We start from the raw sequence: 23,884 nt of genomic DNA on the forward strand, positions 1-23,884 counted from the left end.
GGCTGCCCACTCTTCGAGCTGGACCGGGTCGGGGGGCGGGGCTGCCCACTCTGCGAGCTGGACCGGGTAAGGGGGTGGGCTGCCCACTCTGCGAGCTGGACCGGGTAGGGGGATGGGGCTGCCCACTCTGCAAGCTGGACCGGGTAGGGGGATGGAGCTGCCCACTCTGCGAGCTGGGCCGGGTAGGGGGGCGGGGCTGCCCACTCTGCGAGCTGGACCGGGTAGGGGGGGCGGGGCTGCCCACTCTGCGAGCTGGACCGGGTAGGGGGGGCGGGGCTGCCCACTCTGCGAGCTGGACCGGGTAGGGGGATGGGCTTCCCACTCTGCGAGCTGGACCGGGTAGGGGGGGCGGGGCTGCCCACTCTGCGAGCTGCACCGGGTAGGGGGGGGGGGGCTGCCCACTCTGCGAGCTGGACCGGGTAGGGGGGGGATGGGTCTCCCCACTCTGCGAGCTGGACCAGGTAGGGGGGGCGGGGCTGCTCACTCTGCGAGCTGGACCGGGTCGGGGGGGGATGGGTCTGCCCACTCTGCGAGCTGGACCGAGTAGGGGGGTGGGGCTGCCCACTCTGCGAGCTGGACCGGGGAGGGGGATGGGGCTGCCCACTCTGCGAGCTGGACCGGGTAGGGGGGGCGGGGCTGCCCACTCTGCGAGCTGGACCGGGTAGGGGGGTGGGGCTGCCCACTCTGCGAGCTGGACCGGGTAGGGGGATGGAGCTGCCCACTCTGCGAGCTGGACCGGGTAGGGGGGGGCGGGGCTGCCCACTCTGCGAGCTGGACCGGGTAGGGGGGGGCGGGGCTGCCCACTCTGCGAGCTGGACCGGGTAGGGGGATGGGCTGCCCACTCTGCGAGCTGGACCGGGTAGGGGGGGGCGGGGCTGCCCACTCTGCGAGCTGGACCGGGTAGGGGGGGCGGGGCTGCCCACTCTGCGAGCTGGACCGGGTAGGGGGATCGGGCTGCCCACTCTGCGAGCTGGACCGGGTAGGGGGGGGGCGGGGCTGCCCACTCTGCGAGCTGGACCGGGTAGGGGGGGGCGGGGCTGCCCACTCTGCGAGCTGGACCGGGTAGGGGGGCGGGGCTGCCCACTCTGCGAGCTGGACCGGGTAGGGGGATGGGGCTGCCCACTCTGCGAGCTGGACCGGGTAGGGGGGGGGGCGGGGCTGCCCACTCTGCGAGCTGGACCGGGTAGGGGGCGGGGCTGCCCACTCTGCGAGCTGGACTGGGTAGGGGGGGGGCGGGGCTGCCCACTCTGGGAGCTGGACCGGGTAGGGGGGCGGGGCTGCCCACTCTGGGAGCTGGACCGGGTAGGGGGGGCGGTGCTGCCCACTCTGGGAGCTGGACCGGGTAGGGGGGGCGGTGCTGCCCACTCTGCGAGCTGGACCGGGTAGGGGGGGGCGGGGCTGCCCACTCTGCGAGCTGGACCGGGTAGGGGGGCGGGGCTGCCCACTCTGCGAGCTGGACCGGGTAGGGGGGCGGGGCTGCCCACTCTGCGAGCTGGACCGGGTAGGGGATGGGGCTGCCCACTCTGCGAGCTGGACCGGGTAGGGGGGGGGCGGGGCTGCCCACTCTGCGAGCTGGACCGGGTAGGGGGCGGGGCTGCCCACTCTGCGAGCTGGACTGGGTAGGGGGGGGGCGGGGCTGCCCACTCTGGAGCTGGACCGGGTAGGGGGGGCGGGGCTGCCCACTCTGGGAGCTGGACCGGGTAGGGGGGGCGGGTGCTGCCCACTCTGCGAGCTGGACCGGGTAGGGGGGGCGGTGCTGCCCACTCTGCGAGCTGGACCGGGTAGGGGGGGCGGGGCTGCCCACTCTGCGAGCTGGACCGGGTAGGGGGGGGGGCTGCCCACTCTGCGAGCTGGACCGGGTAGGGGGCGGGGCTGCCCACTCTGCGAGCTGGACTGGGTAGGGGGGGGGGCGGGGCTGCCCACTCTGGGAGCTGGACCGGGTAGGGGGGGCGGTGCTGCCCACTCTGCGAGCCGGACCGGGTAGGGGGCGGGGCTGCCCACTCTGCGAGTTGGACCGGGTAGGGGGGGGACGGGGCTGCCCACTCTGCGAGCTGGACCGGGTAGGGGGGTGGGGCTGCCCACTCTGCGAGCTGGACCGAGTTAGGGGGGGGCGGGGCTGCCCACTCTGCGAGCTGGACCGGGTCGGGGGGGTGGGGCTGCCCACTCTTCGAGCTGGACCTGGTAGGGGGATGGGGCTGCCCACTCTGCGAGCTGGACCGGGTAGGGGGGCGGGGCTGCCCACTCTGCGAGCTGGACCGGGTAGGGGGATGGGGCTGCCCACTCTGCGAGCTGGACCGGGTAGGGGGGCGGGGCTGCCCACTCTGCGAGCTGGACCGGGTAGGGGGGGCGGGGCTGCCCACTCTGCGAGCTGGACCGGGTCGGGGGGGTGGGGCTGCCCACTCTGCGAGCTGGACCGGGTAGGGGGGGGATGGGGCTGCCCACTCTGCGAGCTGGACCGGGTAGGGGGTGGGGGCTGCCCACTCTGCGAGCTGCACCGGGTAGGCTGGGGGGGGTGGGGCTGCCCACTCTGTGAGCTGGACCGGGTAGGGGGGGATGGGGCTGCCCACTCTGCGAGTTGGACCGGGTAGGGGGGGGGCGGGGCTGCCCACTCTGCGAGCTGGACCGGGTCGGGGGATGGGGCTGCCCACTCTGCGAGCTGGACCGGGTAGGGGGGGATGGGGCTGCCCACTCTGCGAGCTGGACCGGGTCGGGGGGTGGGGCTGCCCACTCTGCGAGCTGGACCGGGTAGGGGGGTGGGGCTGCCCACTCTGAGAGCTGGACCGGGTAGGGGGGGATGCTGCCCACTCTGCGAGCTGGACCGGGTAGGGGGGGATGGGGCTGCCCACTCTGCGAGCTGGACCGGGTAGGGGGATGGGGCTGCCCACTCTGCGAGCTGGACCGGGTAGGGGGATGGGGCTGCCCACTCTGCGAGCTGGACCGGGTAGGGGGATGGGGCTGCCCACTCTGCGAGCTGGACCGGGTAGGGGATGGGGCTGCCCACTCTGCGAGCTGGACCGGGTAGGCGGGGATGGGGCTGCCCACTCTGCGAGCTGGACCGGGTAGGGGGATGGGGCTGCCCACTCTGCGAGCTGGACCGGGTAGGGGGATGGGGCTGCCCACTCTGCGAGCTGGACCGGGTAGGGGGGCGGGGCTGCCCACTCTGCGAGCTGGACCGGGTAGGGGGGGGGGGGGGCTGCCCACTCTGCGAGCTGGACCGGGTAGGGGGATGGGGCTGCCCACTCTGCGAGCTGGACCGGGTAGGGGGGGGGGGGCTGCCCACTCTGCGAGCTGGACCGGGTTGGGGGGGGGATGGGGCTGCCCACTCTGCGAGCTGGACCGGGTTGGGGGGGGGGATGGGGCTGCCCACTCTGCGAGCTGGATCGGGTAGGGGGGCGGGGCTGCCCACTCTGCGAGCTGGACCGGGTTGGGGGGGGGGATGGGGCTGCCCACTCTGCGAGCTGGACCGGGTAGAGGGGCGGGGTTGCCCACTCTGCGAGCTGGACCGGGTAAGGGGGGGGGATGGTGCTGCCCACTCTGCGAGCTGGACTGGGTAGGGGGGGGATGGGGCTGCCCACTCTGCGAGCTGGACCGGGTAGGGGGATGGGGCTGCCCACTCTGCGAGCTGGACCGGGCAGGGGGGGCGGGGCTGCCCACTCTGCGAGCTGGACCGGGTAGGGGGGGGATGGGGCTGCCCACTCTGCGAGCTGGACCGGGTAAGGGGGCGGGGCTGCCCACTCTGCGAGCTGGACCGGGTAGAGGGGCGGGGTTGCCCACTCTGCGAGCTGGACCGGGTAGGGGGGGGATGGGGCTGCCCACTCTGCGAACTGGACCGTGTAGGGGGGGGATGGGGCTGCCCACTCTGCGAGCTGGACCGGGTAGGGGGGGGATGGGGCTGCCCACTCTGCGAGCTGGACCGGGTAGGGGGGCGGGGCTGCCCACTCTGCGAGCTGCACCGGGTAGGGGGGGGGGGGGGGCTGCCCACTCTGCGAGCAGGACCGGGTAGAGGGATGGGGCTGCCCACTCTGCGAGCTGGACCGGGTAGGGGGGTGGGGCTGCCCACTCTGCGAGCTGGACCGGGTAGGGGGATGGGGCTGCCCACTCTGAGAGCTGGACCGGGTAGGGGGGGGGCGGGGCTGCCCACTCTGCGAGCTGGACCGGGTAGGGGGGTGGGGCTGCCCACTCTGAGAGCTGGACCGGGTAGGGGGGGGGCGGGCTGCCCACTCTGCGAGCTGGACCGGGTAGGGGGGGGCGGGGCTGCCCACTCTGCGAGCTGGACCGGGTAGGGGGGTGGGGCTGCCCACTCTGCGAGCTGGACCGGTAGGGGGGGCGGTGCTGCCCACTCTGCGAGCTGGACTGGGTAGGGGGGGGGCGGGGCTGCCCACTCTGGGAGCTGGACCGGGTAGGGGGGCGGGGCTGCCCACTCTGGGAGCTGGACCGGGTAGGGGGGGCGGTGCTGCCCACTCTGCGAGCTGGACCGGGTAGGGGGGGGGGGCTGCCCACTCTGCGAGCTGGACCGGGTAGGGGGGGCGGGGCTGCCCACTCTGCGAGCTGGACCGGGTAAGGGGGCGGGGCTGCCCACTCTGCAAGCTGGACCGGGTAGGGGGGGATGGGGCTGCCCACTCTGCGAGCTGGACCGGGTAGGGGGATGGAGCTGCCCACTCTGCGAGCTGGACCGGGTAGGGGGGGCGGGGCTGCCCACTCTGCGAGCTGGACCGGGTAGGGGGGGCGGGGCTGCCCACTCTGCGAGCTGGACCGGGTAGGGGGATGGGGCTTCCCACTCTGCGAGCTGCACCGGGTAGGGGGGGGGGGCTGCCCACTCTGCGAGCTGGACCGGGTAGGGGGGGGGCGGGGCTGCCCACTCTGCGAGCTGGACCGGGTAGGGGGGTGGGGCTGCCCACTCTGCGAGCTGGACCGGGTAGGGGGGGCGGGGCTGCTCACTCTGCGAGATGGACCGGGTAGGGGGGGGATGGGTCTGCCCACTCTGCGAGCTGGACCGGGGAGGGGGATGGGGCTGCCCACTCTGCGAGCTGGACTGGGTAGGTGGGGGGCGGGGCTGCCCACTCTGCGAGCTGGACCGGCTAAGGGGGCGGGGCTGCCCACTCTGCGAGCTGGACCGGGTAGGGGGGGGAGGGGCTACCCACTCTGCGAGCTGGACCGGGTAGGGGGATGGGGCTGCCCACTCTGCAAGCTGGACCGGGTAGGGGGATGGGGCTGCCCACTCTGCAAGCTGGACCGGGTAGGGGGATGGGGCTGCCCACTCTGCAAGCTGGACCGGGTAGGGGGATGGGGCTGCCCACTCTGCGAGCTGGACCGGGGAGGGGGATGGGGCTGCCCACTCTGCGAGCTGGACCGGGTAAGGGGATGGGGCTGCCCACTCTGCGAGCTGGACCGGGTAGGGGGATGGGGCTGCCCACTCTGCGAGCAGGACCGGGTAGGGGGGGGCGGGGCTGCCCACTCTGCGAGCTGGACCGGGTACGGGGCGGGGCTGCCCACTCTGCGAGCTGGACCGGGTAGGGGGGGCGGGGCTGCCCACTCTGCGAGCTGGACCGGGTAGGGGGGTGGGGCTGCCCACTCTGAGAGCTGGACCGGGTAGGGGGGGGGGGCGGGGCTGCCCACTCTGCGAGCTGGACCGGGTAGGGGGGGCGGGGCTGCCCACTCTGGGAGCTGGACCGGGTAGGGGGGGCGGTGCTGCCCACTCTGGGTGCTGGACCGGGTAGGGGGGGCGGGGCTGCCCACTCTGCGAGCTGGACCGGGTAGGGGGGGGATGGGGCTGCCCACTCTGCGAGCTGGACCGGGTCGGGGGGGATGGGGCTGCCCACTCTGCGAGCTGGACCGGGTCGGGGGGGGATGGGGCTGCCCACTCTTCGAGCTGGACCGGGTCGGGGGGCGGGGATGTGGCTGCCCACTCTGCGAGCTGGACCGGGTAGGGGGATGGCGCTGCCCACTCTGCGAGCTGGACCGGGTGGGGGGGGGGCTGCCCACTCTGCGAGCTGGACCGGGTAGGGGGGGATGGGGCTGCCCACTCTGAGAGCTGGACCGGGTAGGGGGGGGGCGGGACTGCCCACTCTGCGAGCTGGACCGGGTAGGGGTGGGCGGGGCTGCCCACTCTGCGAGCTGGACCGGGTAGGGGGGTGGGGCTGCCCACTCTGCGAGCTGGACCGGGTAGGGGGTGGGCGGGGCTGCCCACTCTGCGAGCTGGACCGGGTAGGGGGTTGGGGCTGCCCACTCTGAGAGCTGGACCGGGTACGGGGATGGGGCTGCCCACTCTGCGAGCTGGACTGGATAGGGGGGTGGCGGGGCTGCCCACTCTGGGAGCTGGACCGGGTAGGGGGGGCGGCGCTGCCCACTCTGGGAGCTGGACCGGGTAGGGGGGGCGGGGCTGCCCACTCTGGGAGCTGGACCGGGTCGGGGGGGCGGTGCTGCCCACTCTGGGAGCTGGACCGGGTAGGGGGGGGGGGGGCTGCCCACTCTGCGAGCTGGACCGGGTTGGGGGGGGGGGATGTGGCTGCCCACTCTGCGAGCTGGACCGGGTAGGGGGGGGCGGGGCTGCCCACTCTGCGAGCTGGACTGGGTAGGGGGATGGGGCTGCCCACTCTGCGAGCTGGACCGGGTAGGGGGATGGGGCTGCCCACTCTGCGAGCTGGACCGGGTGGGGGTGGGGGCTGCCCACTCTGCGAGCTGGACCGGGTAGGGGGGGCGGGGCTGCCCACTCTGCGAGCTGGACTGGGTAGGGGGATGGGGCTGCCCACTCTGCGAGCTGGACCGGGTAGGGGGGGGGGGGCTGCCCACTCTGCGAGCTGGACCAGGTGGGGGCGGGGGCTGCCCACTCTGCGAGCTGGACCGGGTAGGGGGGCGGGGCTGCCCACTCTGCGAGCTGGACCGGGTGGGGGGGGCGGGGCTGCCCACTCTGCGAGCTGGACCGGGTAGGGGGATGGTGCTGCCCACACTGCGAGCTGGACCGGGTAGGGGGGGGTGGGGCTGCCCACTCTGCGAGCTGGACCGGGTAGGGGGGGGGGTGCTGCCCACTCTGCGAGCTGGACCGGGTCGGGGGATGGGGCTGCCCACTCTGCGAGCTGGACCGGGTAGGGGGGCGGGGGGCTGCCCACTCTGCGAGCTGGACCGGGTAGGGGGCGGGGCTGCCCACTCTGCGAGCTGGACCGGGTCGGGGGGGGGCTGCCCACTCTGCGAGCTGGACCGGGTATGGGGGGGGTGGGGGTGGGGCTGCCCACTCTGCGAGCTGGACCGGGTAGGGGGGCGGGGCTGCCCACTCTGCGAGCTGGACCGGATGGGGGGGCGTGGCTGCCCACTCTGCGAGCTGGACCGGGTAGGGGGGGGGTGGGGCTGCCCACTCTGCGAGCTGGACCGGGTAGGGGGGGATGGGGCTGCCCACTCTGCGAGCTGGACCGGGTAGGGGGGGCGCTGACCACTCTGCGAGCTGTACCGGGTAGGGGGGGGCTGCCCACTCTGCGAGCTGGACCGGGTAGGGGGGGGGCGGGGCTGCCCACTCTGCGAGCTGGACCGGGTAGGGGGGGGCTGCCCACTCTGCGAGCTCGACCGGGTAGGGGGGGGGGATGGGGGTGCCCACTCTGCCAGCAGGACCGGGTAGAGGGGGGGATGGGGCTGCCCACTCTGCGAGCTGGACCGGCTAGGGGGGTGGGGCTGCCCACTCTGCGAGCTGGACCGGGTAGGGGGATGGGGCTGCCCACTCTGCGAGCTGGACCGGGTAGGGGGATGGGGCTGCCCACTCTGCGAGCTGGACCGGGTAGGGGGGCGGGGCTGCCCACTCTGCGAGCTGGACCGGGTGGGGGGGGGATGGGGCTGCCCACTCTGCGAGCTGGACCGGGTAGGGGGGGGCCGGGCTGCCCACTCTGCGAGCTGGACCGGGTAGGGAGGATGGAGCTGCCCACTCTGCGAGCTGGACCGGGTAGGGGGGGGGGGCTGCCCACTCTGCGAGCTGGACCGGGGAGGGGGGGATGGGGCTGCCCACTCCGCGAGCTGGACCGGGGAGGGGGGGATGGGGCTGCCCACTCTGCGAGCTGGACCGGGTAGGGGGGGGATGGGGCTGCCCACTCTGCGAGCTGGGACCGGGTAGGGGGGGAAGGGCTGCCCACTCTGCGAGCTGGACCGGGGAGGGGGGGATGGGGCTGCCCACTCTGCGAGCTGGACCGGGTAGGGGGGGGGGGGATGCCCACTCTGCGAGCTGGACCGGGTAGGGGGGCGGGGCTGCCCACTCTGTGAGCTGGACCGGGGAGGGGGGGATGGGGCTGCCCACTCTGCGAGCTGGACCGAGTAGGGGGGCGGGGCTGCCCACTCTGCGAGCTGGACCGGGTAGGGGGGCGGGGCTGCCCACTCTGCGAGCTGGACCGGGTAGGGGGATGGGGCTGCCCACTCTGCGAGCTGGACCGGGTAGGGGGCGGGGCTGCCCACTCTGCGAGTTGGACCGGGTAGGGGGATGGGGCTGCCCACTCTGCGAGCTGGACCGGGTAGGGGGGGCGGGGCTGCCCACTCTGCGAGCTGGACCGGGTAGGGGGGATGGGGCTGCCCACTCTGCGAGTTGGACCGGGTAGGGGGCGGGGCTGCCCACTCTGCGAGTTGGACCGGGTAGGGGGATGGGGCTGCCCACTCTGCGAGTTGGACCGGGTATGGGGGGCGGGGCTGCCCACTCTGCGAGCTGGACCGGGTAGGGGGGATGGGGCTGCCCACTCTGCGAGCTGGACCGGGTCGGGGGGGCGGTGCTGCCCACTCTGGGAGCTGGACCGGGTAGGGGGGGATGGGGCTGCCCACTCTGCGAGCTGGACCGGGGAGGGGGGGATGGGGCTGCCCACTCTGCGAGCTGGACCGGGGAGGGGGGGATGGGGCTGCCCACTCTGCGAGCTGGACCGGGGAGGGGGGGGATGGGGCTGCCCACTCTGCGAGCTGGACCGGGTAGGGGGGCGGGGCTGCCCACTCTGCGAGCTGGACCGGGTAGGGGGGATGGGGCTGCCCACTCTGCGAGTTGGACCGGGTAGGGGGCGGGGCTGCCCACTCTGCGAGCTGGACCGGGTAGGGGGATGGGGCTGCCCACTCTGCGAGCTGGACCGGGTAGGGGGGCGGGGCTGCCCACTCTGCGAGCTGGACCGGGTAGGGGGATGGGCTGCCCACTCTGCGAGCTGGACCGGGTAGGGGGGGGATGGGGCTGCCCACTCTGCGAGCTGGACCGGGTAGGGGGGGGATGGGGCTGCCCACTCTGCGAGCTGGACTGGGTAGGGGGGGGATGGGGCTGCCCACTCTGCGAGCTGGACCGGGTAGGGGGCGGGGCTGCCCACTCTGCGAGCTGGACCGGGTAGGGGGGATGGGGCTGCCCACTCTGCGAGCTGGACCGGGTTGGGGGCGGGGGCGGGGCTGCCCACTCTGCGAGCTGGACCGGGTAGGGGGGGCGGTGCTGCCCACTCTGGGAGCTGGACCGGGTAGGGGGGGATGGGGCTGCCCACTGTGGGAGCTGGACCGGGTAGGGGGGGGCGGTGCTGCCCACTCTGCGAGCAGGACCCGGTAGGGGGGGCGGTGCTGCCCACTCTGCGAGCTGAACCGGGTAGGGGGGATGGGGCTGCCCACTCTGGGAGCTGGACCGGGTAGGGGGGGGCGGTGCTGCCCACTCTGGGAGCTGGACCGGGTAGGGGGATGGGGCTGCCCACTCTGCGAGCAGGACCCGGTAGGGGGGGCGGTGCTGCCCACTCTGCGAGCTGAACCGGGTAGGGGGGATGGGGCTGCCCACTCTGCGAGCTGGACCGGGTAGGGGGATGGGGCTGCCCACTCTGCGAGCTGGACCGGGTAGGGGGGGGGGGGGCTGCCCACTCTGCGAGCTGGACCGGGTAGGGGGATGGGGCTGCCCACTCTGCGAGCTGGACCGGGTAGGGGGGGCGGGGCTGCCCACTCTGCGAGCTGGACCGGGTAGGGGGATGGGGCTGCCCACTCTGCGAGCTGGACCGGGTAGGGGGATGGGGCTGCCCACTCTGCGAGCTGGACCGGGTAGGGGGGGATGGGGCTGCCCACTCTGCGAGCTGGACCGGGTAGGGGGATGGGGCTGCCCACTCTGCGAGCTGGACCGGGTAGGGGGATGGGGCTGCCCACTCTGCGAGCTGGACCGGGTAGGGGGATGGGGCTGCCCACTCTGCGAGCTGGACCGGGTAGGGGGATGGGGCTGCCCACTCTGCGAGCTGGACCGGGTAGGGGGGGGCGGTGCTGCCCACTCTGCGAGCTGGACCGGGTAGGGGGATGGGGCTGCCCACTCTGCGAGCTGGACCGGGTAGGGGGGGGGTGGGGCTGCCCACTCTGCGAGCTGGACCGGGTAGGGGGGGGGGGGGGGATGCCCACTCTGCGAGCTGGACCGGGTAGGGGGGGGGGGATGCCCACTCTGCGAGCTGGACCGGGTAGGGGGATGGGCTGCCCACTCTGCGAGCTGGACCGGGTAGGGGGGGATGGGGCTGCCACTCTGCGAGCTGGACCGGGTAGGGGGGGATGGGGCTGCCCACTCTGCGAGCTGGACCGGGTAGGGGGGGGGTCTGCCCACTCTGCGAGCTGGACTGGGTAGGGGTGGGGGCGGGGCTGCCCACTCTGCGAGCTGGACCGGGTAGGGGGATGGGGCTGCCCACTCTGCGAGCTGGACCGGGTTGGGGGATGGGGCTGCCCACTCTGCGAGCTGGACCGGGTAGGGGGATGGGGCTGCCCACTCTGCGAGCTGGACCGGGTAGGGGGATGGGGCTGCCCACTCTGCGAGCTGGACCGGGTAGGGGGATGGGGCTGCCCACTCTGCGAGCTGGACCGGTAGGGGGATGGGGCTGCCCACTCTGCGAGCTGGACCGGGTAGGGGGATGGGGCTGCCCACTCTGCGAGCTGGACCGGGTTGGGGGATGGGGCTGCCCACTCTGCGAGCTGGACCGGGTAGGGGGGGGATGGGGCTGCCCACTCTGCGAGCTGGGCCGGGGTAGGGGGGGATGGGGCTGCCCACTCTGCGAGCTGGACCGGGTAGGGGGATGGGGCTGCCCACTCTGCGAGCTGGACCGGGTAGGGGGGGATGGGGCTGCCCACTCTGCGAGCTGGACCGGGTAGGGGGATGGGGCTGCCCACTCTGCGAGCTGGACCGGGTAGGGGGGGATGGGACTGCCCACTCTGCGAGCTGGACCGGGTAGGGGGGGATGGGGCTGCCCACTCTGCGAGCTGGACCGGGTAGGGGGGGATGGGACTGCCCACTCTGCGAGCTGAACCGGGTAGGGGGGATGGGGCTGCCCACTCTGCGAGCTGGACCGGGTAGGGGGGGATGCTGCCCACTCTGCGAGCTGGACCGGGTAGGGGGGGGATGGGGCTGCCCACTCTGCGAGCTGGACCGGGTAGGGGGATGGGGCTGCCCACTCTGCGAGCTGGACCGGGTAGGGGGGGGGGGGGGGGGCTGCCCACTCTGCGAGCTGGACCGGGTAGGGGGGCGGTGCTGCCCACTCTGCGAGCTGGACCGGGTAGGGGGGGATGGGTCTGCCCACTCTGCAAGCTGGACCGGGTAGGGGGGGGGCGGGGCTGCCCACTCTGCGAGCTGGACCGGGTAGGGGGGGGGGCTGCCCACTCTGCGAGCTGGACCGGGTGGGGGGCGGGGCTGCCCACTCTGCGAGCTGGACCGGGTAGGGGGATGGGGCTGCCCACTCTGCGAGCTGGACCGGGTAGGGGGGGGGGGGGGGCTGCCCACTCTGCGAGCTGGACCGGGTAGGGGGGGGGCTGCCCACTCTGCGAGCTGGACCGGGTGGGGGCGGGGCTGCCCACTCTGCGAGCTGGACCGGGTAGGGGGGGCGGGGCTGCCCACTCTGCGAGCTGGACCGGGTAGGGGGGGCGGGGGCTTGCCCACTCTGCGAGCTGGACCGGGTGGGGGGCGGGGCTGCCCACTCTGCGTGCTGGACCGGGTAGGGGGATGGGGCTGCCCACTCTGCGAGCTGGACCGGGTAGGGGGGGGGGGGGGGCTGCCCACACTGCGAGCTGGACCGGGTAGGGGGGGGGCTGCCCACTCTGCGAGCTGGACCGGGTGGGGGGCGGGGCTGCCCACTCTGCGAGCTGGACCGGGTAGGGGGGGCGGGGCTGCCCACTCTGCGAGCTGGACCGGGTAGGGGGGATGGGGCTGCCCACTCTGCGAGCTGGACCGGGTAGGGGGGGGGGGCTGCCCACTCTGCGAGCTGGACCGGGTGGGGGGCGGGGCTGCCCACTCTGCGAGCTGGACCGGGTAGGGGGGGGGGGGGCTGCCCACTCTGCGAGCTGGACCGGGTAGGGGGGGGATGGGGCCTGCCCACTCTGCGAGCTGGACCGGGTAGGGGGGGGATGGGGCTGCCCACTCTGCGAGCTGGACCGGGTAGGGGGGGGGCTGCCCACTCTGCGAGCTGGACCGGGTGGGGGGCGGGGCTGCCCACTCTGCGAGCTGGACCGGGTAGGGGGGGCGGGGCTGCCCACTCTGCGAGCTGGACCGGGTAGGGGGGGCGGTGCTGCCCACTCTGCGAGCTGGACCGGGTAGGGGGGGGCGGTGCTGCCCACTCTGCGAGCTGGACCGGGTAGGGGGATGGGGCTGCCCACTCTGCGAGTTGGACCGGGTGGGGGGATGGGGCTGCCCACTCTGCGAGCTGGACCGGGTAGGGGGGGGGCGGTGCTGCCCACTCTGCGAGCTGGACCGGGTAGGGGGGATGGGGCTGCCCACTCTGCGAGCTGGACCGGGTAGGGGGGGGGCTGCCCACTCTGCGAGCTGGACCGGGTGGGGGGCGGGGCTGCCCACTCTGCGAGCTGGACCGGGTAGGGGGGGGGGGCTGCCCACTCTGCGAGCTGGACCGGGTAGGGGGGGATGGGGCTGCCCACTCTGCGAGCTGGACCGGGTAGGGGGGGGGTGGGGCTGCCCACTCTGCGAGCTGGACCGGGTAGGGGGGGGATGGGGCTGCCCACTCTGCGAGCTGGACCGGGTAGGGGGGGGGCTGCCCACTCTGCGAGCTGGACCGGGTGGGGGGGGGGGCTGCCCACTCTGCGAGCTGGACCGGGTGGGGGGATGGGGCTGCCCACTCTGCGAGCTGGACCGGGTAGGGGGGGCGGTGCTGCCCACTCTGCGAGCTGGACCGGGTAGGGGGGGGCGGTGCTGCCCACTCTGCGAGCTGGACCGGGTAGGGGGATGGGGCTGCCCACTCTGCGAGTTGGACCGGGTGGGGGGATGGGGCTGCCCACTCTGCGAGCTGGACGGGTAGGGGGGGGGCGGTGCTGCCTGCTCTGCCAGCTCGAGCGGGTATGGGGTGGTCTGCCCGCTCTGCAAATGGACCGGGCGTACAATGACCAGGTTGTGCAGGCAGCTCAGCTCGTCGTCCCCCTTCGTCAGCAGGGCGTACGGAACCCGACTGGCTCTGACATATTTGGGCTGGGCCTCTGCGTTCACGTAGATTTTAGCCTCTAACTCCCTTTATCTTTTCCAGACCTTCCTGGAAAACCTCCCGTTCCTTTCCCAGAATTTTGTGCAAACCGGCAGTACCCATCTGGACGATTTGTTGCCAGTCCAAGCAGAGACGTTGGAACCAGTCACGGCCAAGGAGGCTGGACCCGGGTCTCTGCACTGCCACCAGTGGCTGTCCGTGGGTAACCGGGGTCACCGTGGTCCCAATGATGGTCAATGTTTCTCTGGTGTATGTTGCTGGACTGGATCTCCAGACGGAGGTTATGGAATGTTTGTTGTCCAATAATTGAAACAGCAGCCCTTGTATCAATTTCCATGTCCAAGGGGTGACCATTAGCTTGTGACCCGGGTTCGATCCCGGCTCTGGGTCTCTGTCCGTGTGGAGTTTGCACATTCTCCCCGTGTCTGCGTGGGTTTCACCCCCACAACCCAAAGATGTGCAGGGAAGGTGGATTGGCCACGCTAAATTGCCCCTTCATTGGAAAAAATGAATTGGGTACTCTAAATTTACAAATAATAACTTGGAGCGTTCTTCTTATTGGGGCTACTTTGGGGGCCCTGATGCAATTTAACTGCATGAAGTTGTCTTCTTGGGCCAGGGCAATGTGCAAAGCCCTGTCTTGGGGTGCTTGTGTCACCTGGCCAGGGCAACACGCTCGCTGGCTATTCTGGTGGCCCTGACCGCCACGGTTCCTCCGACCACAAGTGCAGCACAGATGTTGATATTCTTCACTATCCTCTGGGAAGATGTCCCGTCGGGCTGTGGGTCTGACCATGGCGTTGTTTTGGTGGGGACGATAAATGTAAGCATGATTACTCTTTATTTATAACATGAACTATAATTAAAAATACATGCAGATACAACTGGTTAACTATTAACTAATTCCTAATCCCCACTTTAACTTTCCCCCCACCCTCTATATATATATATATATATATATATATATATATATATATTCGGAAAGGTGGAAAGAAACACAAGTAGAAGGTAAAAGAGTCTTTGTTTCAGATGCTGGCTCTGAGCAAACCTTCTTCACAGTAATCTTGCAGATTAAAGTCTTTGTTGCAGTCTGTGCTGGTTTTTCTCTGTAGATTCAAATCAGTCAGCGTTTCTGGAGTTTAGGAGTACAGTACTCACAAATTTCCTGGAGAGACGGGACGGGATTCTCCGACCCCTCGCCAGGTTGGAGAACCGGCAGGGGGGGGGTGGGGGGGGGGGGGGGGGGGGGGGCGGCGTGAATCATGCTCCGTCGCTCCGACGGCGGCTGCTGAATTCTCCGGCGCCGGTTTTCGGGCGGGGATCACGCCGCTGCAGCGGCCCCACCGGCAACTGTCTGGGCCCTGATGGGCCGAGCGGCCACCCGTTTTTGGCCAGTTCCACCGGCGTGAAATGGACATGGTCCATCCCGGCGGGACCTGGTTTGGAGGGCGGCTAGCGGAGTCCTCAGGGCGCGGGGGGATCCAGCCCCAGGGGGGGCTCCCACGGTGGCCTGGCCCGCAATCGGGGCCCACTGATCTGCGGGCGGGCCATGCGCCATGGGGGCACTCTTTCCTTCCGCGCCAGCCTCTGTAAGTCGTCTCATGGTCGGTGCGGAGAAGAAACCCCCTGCGCATGCGCAGGAAACACGCCGGCAGTTCTGCGCATGCGCCAACTTGCGCCGGCCCATGGTGGCCCTTCGCCGCCGCTTGGTGCGGCGCCAACCCTCTGGCGCCGGCCCTAGCCCCCGGAAGTGCAGAGGATTCCGCAACTTCCGGGTGGCCCGATGCTGGAGTGGTTCGCGCCGCTCTTGGTGCCGGCGTCGGCCCATCCCACCAATTGCGGTAGAATCCCCGACCCCGGTCTTTCTCATCAAACTTTGCTTTCAGTTTGTGATTTGTCTTCAGGCCTCTTTAATGCCAGGAACACAGTCCCCACAGCCTACTAGAGAGAAACCCAGCCCCTCACAGCAGGCTTTCTGGAGTGAGTTAGCTGGATCTTTCTGGCGAGGATTAGCTGGATCTTTTACCTCGGTGCTGCCGAAATCGAAACTGAAACGTCCGCGTCTCTGAGAACTATTTCAGTGGATAAAACCCGATCACCACCTGTTACCGGGCAGAGTACAGCCTTTTGGGCCAATTCATTGGCCACCAGCAAAATCAATTAAACCGAGTCCCAACCCATCTTTCGCACTGGTGCTGGTCAGTCTGCAACTCCAGTTTAAACCAGCGCAGATTAGCACCGTGATCTCGCCTGGTTCTGGATTCTTCTACTTGAATTAAGGATCCGGGCTGCTTGCCTTAAAGACCCATGTCCATTAATCAACCATGGATCAAAATGGCAAAAGTAAAAGAAAAGGAAAATAAGGAAGAAACAGGAAGAATCCTTCCATCTCACTGACCTCGTTCTTGTCCTGCGGAATTCCGGTACGGTCAGGACGTCCAGGTTCACAACCGTTGTTTTCCTCGTCGCCAGTATAGAAGCTGAGGTGGCACGAGAAGGTAAATCCAAAAGAGGCTTAATTTGACAACAGTAAAGGCTGCAATGGGGCTTACAGCTCCAAAATCCCAAACGGGCCTACTGTTCAAGCAATGAGAATGTGGCTAATGAACATGTAACTCACGCGTGTACACACCCACATGTAAGCATGTGTGCGCACAAACATATGAGCTCTCACACACTGCGATATTTACACTCAAACCTGTGAGCACTCGCAACCAACATCACATGAACCACCAAAAGCATCTTGAGTTTTTTAAAGGACCCTTCAACGTAAGAAAATATTTCCAGGCATTTCGCAGGAGCTTATGAAGCAGGATTTGATATTGAGACACTCGTCTGTTATTAAGACAGATGATCAAAAGATTGGTCAAAGGCGTAGGTTTTAAGGAGTGTCTGAAAGGGGAAAGTGAGATAGAGAAGTAGAAAGGTTTATCAAGACAATTCCAGAGCTTGGGACCCAGGCAGCTGAAGGCATGGCCACCAATGGTGCTCCACCTTAAGCCTCAGGCCTTTATTGCTTTTTGCCACCATTAGCAACTCTGCCTCGAGCGAGGCAAATCGATCCTCAGGCCTCCTCCACCCCTTTTAGCGTCTCGCCTTGTGCCTTCACCACATTCAAAGTTCGCACCAAATGTTCACCGATTGAGCCCAAAGCCTCTTCAAATAGTTGCTTTAAAGGATTCCTTAATTTCCTGGTCCTGCCGCTCGAACTACCTGCCCATTTGTTTGCCGAACTTTTCAAGCTCCTTCGCCATTACCAACGTGTCTAATGTAATGGGCGCGGCGGCCATCTTTCCTCCTGAGTCTTTTTAATATTGAGCTTCCTTATCGACGATTTCAACATCCCACCACCTGGAGAGAGTTTGCCTACTCAAATCACTGGGTTTAAGCACCAAACCCCCATAAAAACAAAAGGGTAAAAGGGATCACATACAAAAACCTTGCCGGGAGCCACACTTTTAGAACATAAAACATAGAAAATACAGCATAAAACAGGCCCTCCTGCCCACGGTGTTGTGCCGAACTTTTGTCCTAGATTAAGAACAAATTAATCTACACCCCATCATTCTACCGTAACCCATGTACCTATCCAATAGCCGCTTGAAGGTCCCTAATGTTTCCGACTCAACTACTTCCACAGGCAGTGCATTCCATGCCCTCACTACTCTCTGGGTAAAGAACCTACCTCTGACATCCCCCCTATATCTTCCACCTTTCACCTTAAATTTATGTCCCCTTGTAATGGTTTGTTCCACCCAAGGAAAAAGTCTCTGACTGTCTACTCTATCTATTCCCCTGATCATCTTATAAACCTCTATCAAGTCGCCCCTCATCCTTCTCCGTTCTAATGAGAAAAGGCCTAGCACCCCTCAACCTTTCCTCGTAAGACCTACTCTCCATTCCAGGCAACATCCTTTGCACCTTTTCCAAAGCTTCCACATCCTTCCTAAAATGAGGCGACCAGAACTGTACACAGTACTCCAAATGTGGCCTTACCAAAGTTTTGTACAGCTGCATCATCACCTCACGGCTCTTAAATTCAATCCCTCTGTTAATGAACGCTAGCACACCATAGGCCTTCTTCACAGCTCTATCCACTTGAGTGGCAACTTTCAAAGATGTATGAACATAGACCCCAAGATCTCTCTGCTCCTCCACATTGCCAAGAACTCTACCGTTAACCCTGTATTTCGCATTCATATTTGTCCTTCCAAAATGGACAACCTCACACTTTTCAGGGTTAAACTCCATCTGCCACTTCTCAGCCCAGCTCTGCATCCTATCTATGTCTCTTTGCAGCCGAATTGAGCCCTCCTCACGATCCACAACTCCACGAATCTTTGTATCGTCTGCAAATTTACTGACCCACCCTTCAACTCCCTCATCCAAGTCATTAATGAAAATCACAAACAGCAGAGGACCCAGAACTGATCCCTGCGGTACGCCACTGGTAACTGGGATCCAGGCTGAATATTTGCCATCCACCACTGACTTCTTTCAGTTAGCCAGTTCGTTATCCAACTGGCCAAATTTCCCACTATCCCATGCCTCCTTACTTTCTGCAAAAGCCTACCATGGGGAACTTTATCAAATGCCTTACTAAAATCCATGTACACTACATCCACTGCTTTACCTTCATCCACGTGCTTGGTCACCTCCTCAAATTTGGGGTTCTTACATTTAAATTTGGGGAACGGGTTTCTAAATTTGGAGTTCTTAAATTTGGGGGAACGGGATTCCTGACTAAGTATGGTAACTGTTTAAAATATAAGTTAACTTACAGAAACTTTAAATTCCGGAGCAAGTGAGTTTTACTCAAGGTGAAGGGTCAAGGAACCCAGAGGTAAAGGTCGGAGCAACCTCAGAAAACAGGTAAGTAATTATTGTTTTAAAGTTTTCCATACAATAAGGAACAGAGCTAAAAGTAAAATCCAGTATTAGTGAAATTGACAGGGAAAGAAGTAAGTGATCACAGGGTTGTAGCCACCTAAAATGGCTGATTCCCGATTAATTTGGCCAAAACCCGATGTAAAATGGCTAACCGAAAAGACTGCTGGGAAAAGCAGCCAACAGGGCACAAACGGACAGCTGCAGACAGAACAGCTATTCGGCTCTGGGGAAGTCGGCCCAGATCGATACCTGCGACCATTAGCAGCACATCAACCCAGACATCTGCAGTTTAATCGGCTATCCCCGGAACAATTGCAACATATTAGCAATTGAATGTCGGGCCAGACCTCTCGGCGCCAGCAGTGGCCGAGACAAAGACAGGTGAACGACCACCCCCTGATCGAGGAATCGCCCCATTATTGGAGCATATCGAACCCAGTGATTGGGAACAAGTCCAATCACTTGGGACTCAGGGTCAAGGGCCGCCCCGAGAGGCGGGAAGCCCCCGGGGACTATAAAAATAGGGGCCAAGTTCAGATCGACCCTTCTCTCCCTTCTTCTCCTGCTCGCAACCTTCGCAAGAACCATCGACCAGAAACCTAAGTTTGACTCCAGCGATCGCTACCCGATAGAGACTCCTAGCCATCGACCTGTATCAGCCTTTGAATCCCGCAGGCCAGACCCAATTCGATAAGCCATTTGTTTCCCTGACCTGGTGGGCCATTCCCAAAAGTTAAGTATTGGCCAGTAGTGGTAGGTAGTGATATAGAAAGTAGGATTATTGTGTAAGTATTTATTGCTGGATATAATAAATGACCGTTGATTTTACTCTTACTAAGCGGTGTGCTGTCTTATTAATCATAACTCGAGCTTGAACCACGTGGCGGTATCAGAAAGATACCTGGCGACTCGTGAGCAAAGGTGACAGAATTAGAGCTAATAAAAGTAAGGCTAATAAGAGCAACAGGGTGTAGATTCAAAGTAAGATAAACCGCATGCTGATAACTTGTAACTAGCCCATGTATTGTGTATAGAAAGCACTACCTGTGTCCCTAAGCAAAGGACAGTGTCTGTCTCAAAACCTTGCCTTGGACTGGCTGTTAAGAGGAGAAATCTCCCACGCGAAGGTCAGGATTTGAAGTAGGAACTGAGACACAAGGGCACTTGGAGTGAAGGACACGGGTGGTGGAAATCGCGTAACCAAAAAGACCCTGTAGTGGCGAACAACGCAGGGTCGAAAAAGGGTTACTAACTTACAGGGGCTTTGCTGATCAGTATAGTGTTGTGGTGAGGAATAGGAGATCGATCCCCTCTGACCAAAAGTCCACGTTTTTATGCGGCAATCCTTACGGGGACCCGCAAATTTTGGGTCACAACTCTGTTCGTCTATGTGGAACACCGTCTGAATGGCAGGTGGCCGGGGGCCAACGGATCAGCCTTGTTAGGTGCAGGCGGTGGCCAAGCGGGAGGTGCTGGAAGGTGTCTGACTCGGGGTGATCCCCGGGCGTATACCCTATTAGGACAGCGATAAGCCAAGCGTGAGGTGCCAGGAATAGTGGGGGGGACAGGGGCAAGGTGACCCACTGTGACCACACTACGAGGACACATAGCAATACTGTACGGTGCTGGGACAGGAGAGTGAATAGGAGTGGGGTAAACAGCCGGGCACTTTACTGTAGTCAAGCACGCAGGGGTTGTGGGTCTATCCAGAAAATGGCAGACCGTGTTGTTTTGAAGGGAGTGTCTGCAGACTCCCTCCTGTTTAAATATTTATCAGCAGAGAAGCGATAGTAGCCAAGATGAGAAAAGAAGGGTGGGATGCAACACGACCTTTAGAACACCAAAGAGAATGGATAAATGGGATAAAACGGGATAAAGTAAAGAAGATGGGCATCATGTTAGTAACTCAATTAGCGGGACTGATTGAGGAAGTAAATGCCTCCTCGGATGAAAAGGAGAAAGAAACCAAACGAATCAGTGAGCTGGAGGAGAAGATTAGGGAGTTTGAACAAGAGAATTACATGTTGAGGGTAAAGCAGAGGGAAAGCAGAACAGACCCCTCACCTCCATATGAGCCCGTGCAACTTGGGGCTACCGCTCCGCAACAGGAGTGGGACACGAGGAATTACAATTTGGCACCAGTTACCAGAGGGGGGACTGAGGCGCAACCAAAAGCAAATTACAAACCTTTCACCCCAGGGGAGAGACAACAGATTATGGCCTCCCTGGGGCGACTGAGTCCCAGAAGTGCAAATTTGAAGTTTTGGGAGGAATTGGATACACTCTGGGTGGGACACCAACTACACCTCAGAGATGTACACCAGCTGGTCAGGGCAGCCTGCCCAGCAGATAAGTGGAGACGGGTAGCGGGTGGACCCCCCGCTCCAGCCGCCCAGGATTATAATGGGGGAAGATGGACCCATGCCGTTCCCTCAACGGCAGAGATAGAAAAACAGCTGGTTCCCTTTGGGCAATTTAAAATTGAAACACAGCGGGTGTTAGGGAACTCTCCCACTAATTGGAGCAAGATTACTAACACAAAACAGCAGAAGGGAGAGGGAGCATCCGAATTTGGGGAAATCTATAAAGAATGCTCAGCGCAGGATAACTCTGAGAGGGGGGACAGAGCCTTTGTCCAAGCCTTTAAGGACGGGTTATCCGAAACGCATCAGGGAATCCTGAGAATGGGAGTGATAGTCTCCCAAGATTATGATGAGCTAGTCGAGTGGGCTAGCGGGGTACAGGAAGGGAAAATGCCCCAAGCAAAACCAAGACCAGACAGGTCTTACCAAGGAGGCGAAGGAGGGAGTGGGCCCAGCTGCTACAAGTGTGACAGACCAGGACACATAGCTAGAAATTGCAGGAACCCACAAGCAGGAGATAGGCAGAGGAACGACGGGCCCCGCTATAGTTACTGTCACAGGACAGGGCACAGGGAGGCAACATGCTGGGAGAAGCATGGCAGACCCCAGGACCAACCTAGGCCCACTGCGGAGCCACAATATTCCCGGAGTCCACAGGGGTGACAATTCAGGAGAATAGGGAAGGGAAAAGGATTCACACAACCATTCCCACCGAATACAGCCAAGCTAAACCAAAGCCTGTTTCAGACCACTTCACTCATCAACCAGAGCACACAAAGTGTTTACAGCCAGTAGCTCCTATACAGAGCAACCAAGGAGAACATAGAAAATACAGCACAGAACAGGCCCTTCGGCCCACGATGTTGTGCCGAACCTTTGTCCTAGATTAATCATAGATTATCATTGAATTTACAGTGCAGAAGGAGGCCATTCGGCCCTTTGAGTCTGCACCGGCTCTTGGATACAGCACCCTACCCAAACTCAACACCTTCACCCAACACCAAGGGCAATTTGGACATTAAGGGCAATTTATCATTGGCCAATTCACCTAACCCGCACATCTTTGGATTGTGGGAGGAAACCGGAGCACCCGGAGGAAACCCACGCAGACACGGGGAGGACGTGCAGACTCCGCACAGTCAGTGACTCAAGCCGGAATCGAACCTGGGACCCTGGAGCTGTGAAGCAATTGTGCTATCCACAATGCTACCGTGCTGCCCTTGAGAACAAATAAATCTACACTATATCATTTAACCGTAATCCATGTACCTATCCAATAGCTGCTTGAAGGTCCCTAATGTTTCCGACTCAACTACTTCCACAGGCAGTGCATTCCATGCCCCCACTACTCTCTGGGTAAAGAACCTACCTCTGATATCCCTCCTATATCTTCCACCTTTCACCTTAAATTTATGTCCCCTTGTAATGGTTTGTTCCACCCGGGGAAAAAGTCTCTGACTGTCTACTCTATTCCCCTGATCATCTTATAAACCTCTATCAAGTCGCCCCTCATCCTTCTCCGTTCTAATGAGAAAAGGCCTAGCACCCTCAACCTTTCCTCGTAAGACCTACTCTCCATTCCAGGCAACATCCTGGTAAATCTTCTTTGCAGCTTTTCCAAAGCTTCCACATCCTTCCTAAAATGAGGCGACCAGAACTGTACACAGTACTCCAAATGTGGCCTTACCAAAGTTTTGTACAGCTGCATCATCACCTCACGGCTCTTAAATTCAATCCCTCTGTTAATGAACGCGAGCACACCATAGGCCTTCTTCACAGCTCTATCCACTTGAGTGGCAACTTTCAAAGATGTATGAACATAGACCCCAAGATCTCTCTGCTCCTCCACATTGCCAAGAACTCTACCGTTAACCCTGTATTCCGCATTCATATTTGTCCTTCCAAAATGGACAACCTCACACTTTTCAGGGTTAAACTCCATCTGCCACTTCTCAGCCCAGCTCTGCATCCTATCTATGTCTCTTTGCAGCCGACAACAGCCCTCCTTACTATCCACAACTCCACCAATCTTCGTATCGTCTGCAAATTTACTGACCCACCCTTCAACTCCCTCATCCAAGTCATTAATGAAAATCACAAACAGCAGAGGACCCAGAACTGATCCCTGCGGTACGCCACTGGTAACTGGGATCCAGGCTGAATATTTGCCATCCACCACCACTCTCTGACTTCTATTGGTTAGCCAGTTCGTTATCCAACTGGCCAAATTTCCCACTATCCCATGCCTCCTTACTTTCTGCATAAGCCTACCATGGGGAACTTTATCAAATGCCTTACTAAAATCCATGTACACTACATCCACTGCTTTACCTTCATCCACATGCTTGGTCACCTCCTCAAAGAATTCAATAAGATTTGTAAGGCAAGACCTACCTCTCACAAATCCGTGCTGACTATCCCTAATCAAGCAGTGTCTTTCCAGATGCTCAGAAATCCTATCCTTCAGTACCCTTTCCATTACTTTGCCTACCACCAAAGTAAGACTAACTGGCCTGTAATTCCCAGGGTTATCCCTAGTCCCTTTTTTGAACAGGGGCACGACATTCGCCACTTTCCAATCCCCTGGTACCACCCCTGTTAACAGTGAGGACGAAAAGATCATTGCCAACGGCTCTGCAATTTCATCTCTTGCTTCCCATAGAATCCTTGGATATATCCCGTCAGGCCCGGGGGACTTGTCTATCCTCAAGTTTTTCAAAATGCCCAACACATCTTCCTTCCTAACAAGTATTTCCTCGAGCTTACCAGTCTGTTTCACACTGTCCTCTCCAACAATATGGCCCCTCTCATTTGTAAATACAGAAGAAAAGTACTCGTTCAAGACCTCTCCTATCTCTTCAGACTCAATACACAATCTCCCGCTACTGTCCTTGATCGGACCTACCCTCGCTCTAGTCATTCTCATATTTCTCACATATGTGTAAAAGGCCTTAGGGTTTTCCTTGATCCTACCCGCCAAAGATTGTTCATGCCCTCTCTTAGCTCTCCTAATCCCTTTCTTCAGTTCCCTCCTGGCTATCTTGTATCCCTCCAATGCCCTGTCTGAACCTTGTTTCCTCAGCCTTACATAAGTCACCTTTTTCCTCTTAACAAGACATTCAACCTCTCTTGTCAACCATGGTTCCCTCACTCGACCATCTCTTCCCTGCCTGACAGGGACATACATATCAAGGACACGTAGCACCTGTTCCTTGAACA

The 23,884-nt window shown here is 63.2% G+C and overlaps 1 protein-coding gene across 1 annotated transcript in view; it reads left to right on the forward strand.

Annotated features, from left to right (window-relative positions):
• Nucleotides 1-13,618, forward strand: part of LOC140405335 (coxsackievirus and adenovirus receptor homolog) — a 49,189-nt gene extending 35,571 nt beyond the window's left edge. Inside the window, exon 5 of the mRNA XM_072493626.1 lies at nucleotides 13,455-13,618. Coding sequence (XP_072349727.1) covers nucleotides 13,455-13,618 — 164 coding nt within the window. The remainder of the gene's footprint in view (nucleotides 1-13,454) is intronic.
• Nucleotides 13,619-23,884: the final 10,266 nt, after the last annotated feature.

This window comes from Scyliorhinus torazame, chromosome X, assembly GCF_047496885.1.
Source record: "Scyliorhinus torazame isolate Kashiwa2021f chromosome X, sScyTor2.1, whole genome shotgun sequence".
Classification (NCBI taxonomy): domain Eukaryota; kingdom Metazoa; phylum Chordata; class Chondrichthyes; order Carcharhiniformes; family Scyliorhinidae; genus Scyliorhinus; species Scyliorhinus torazame.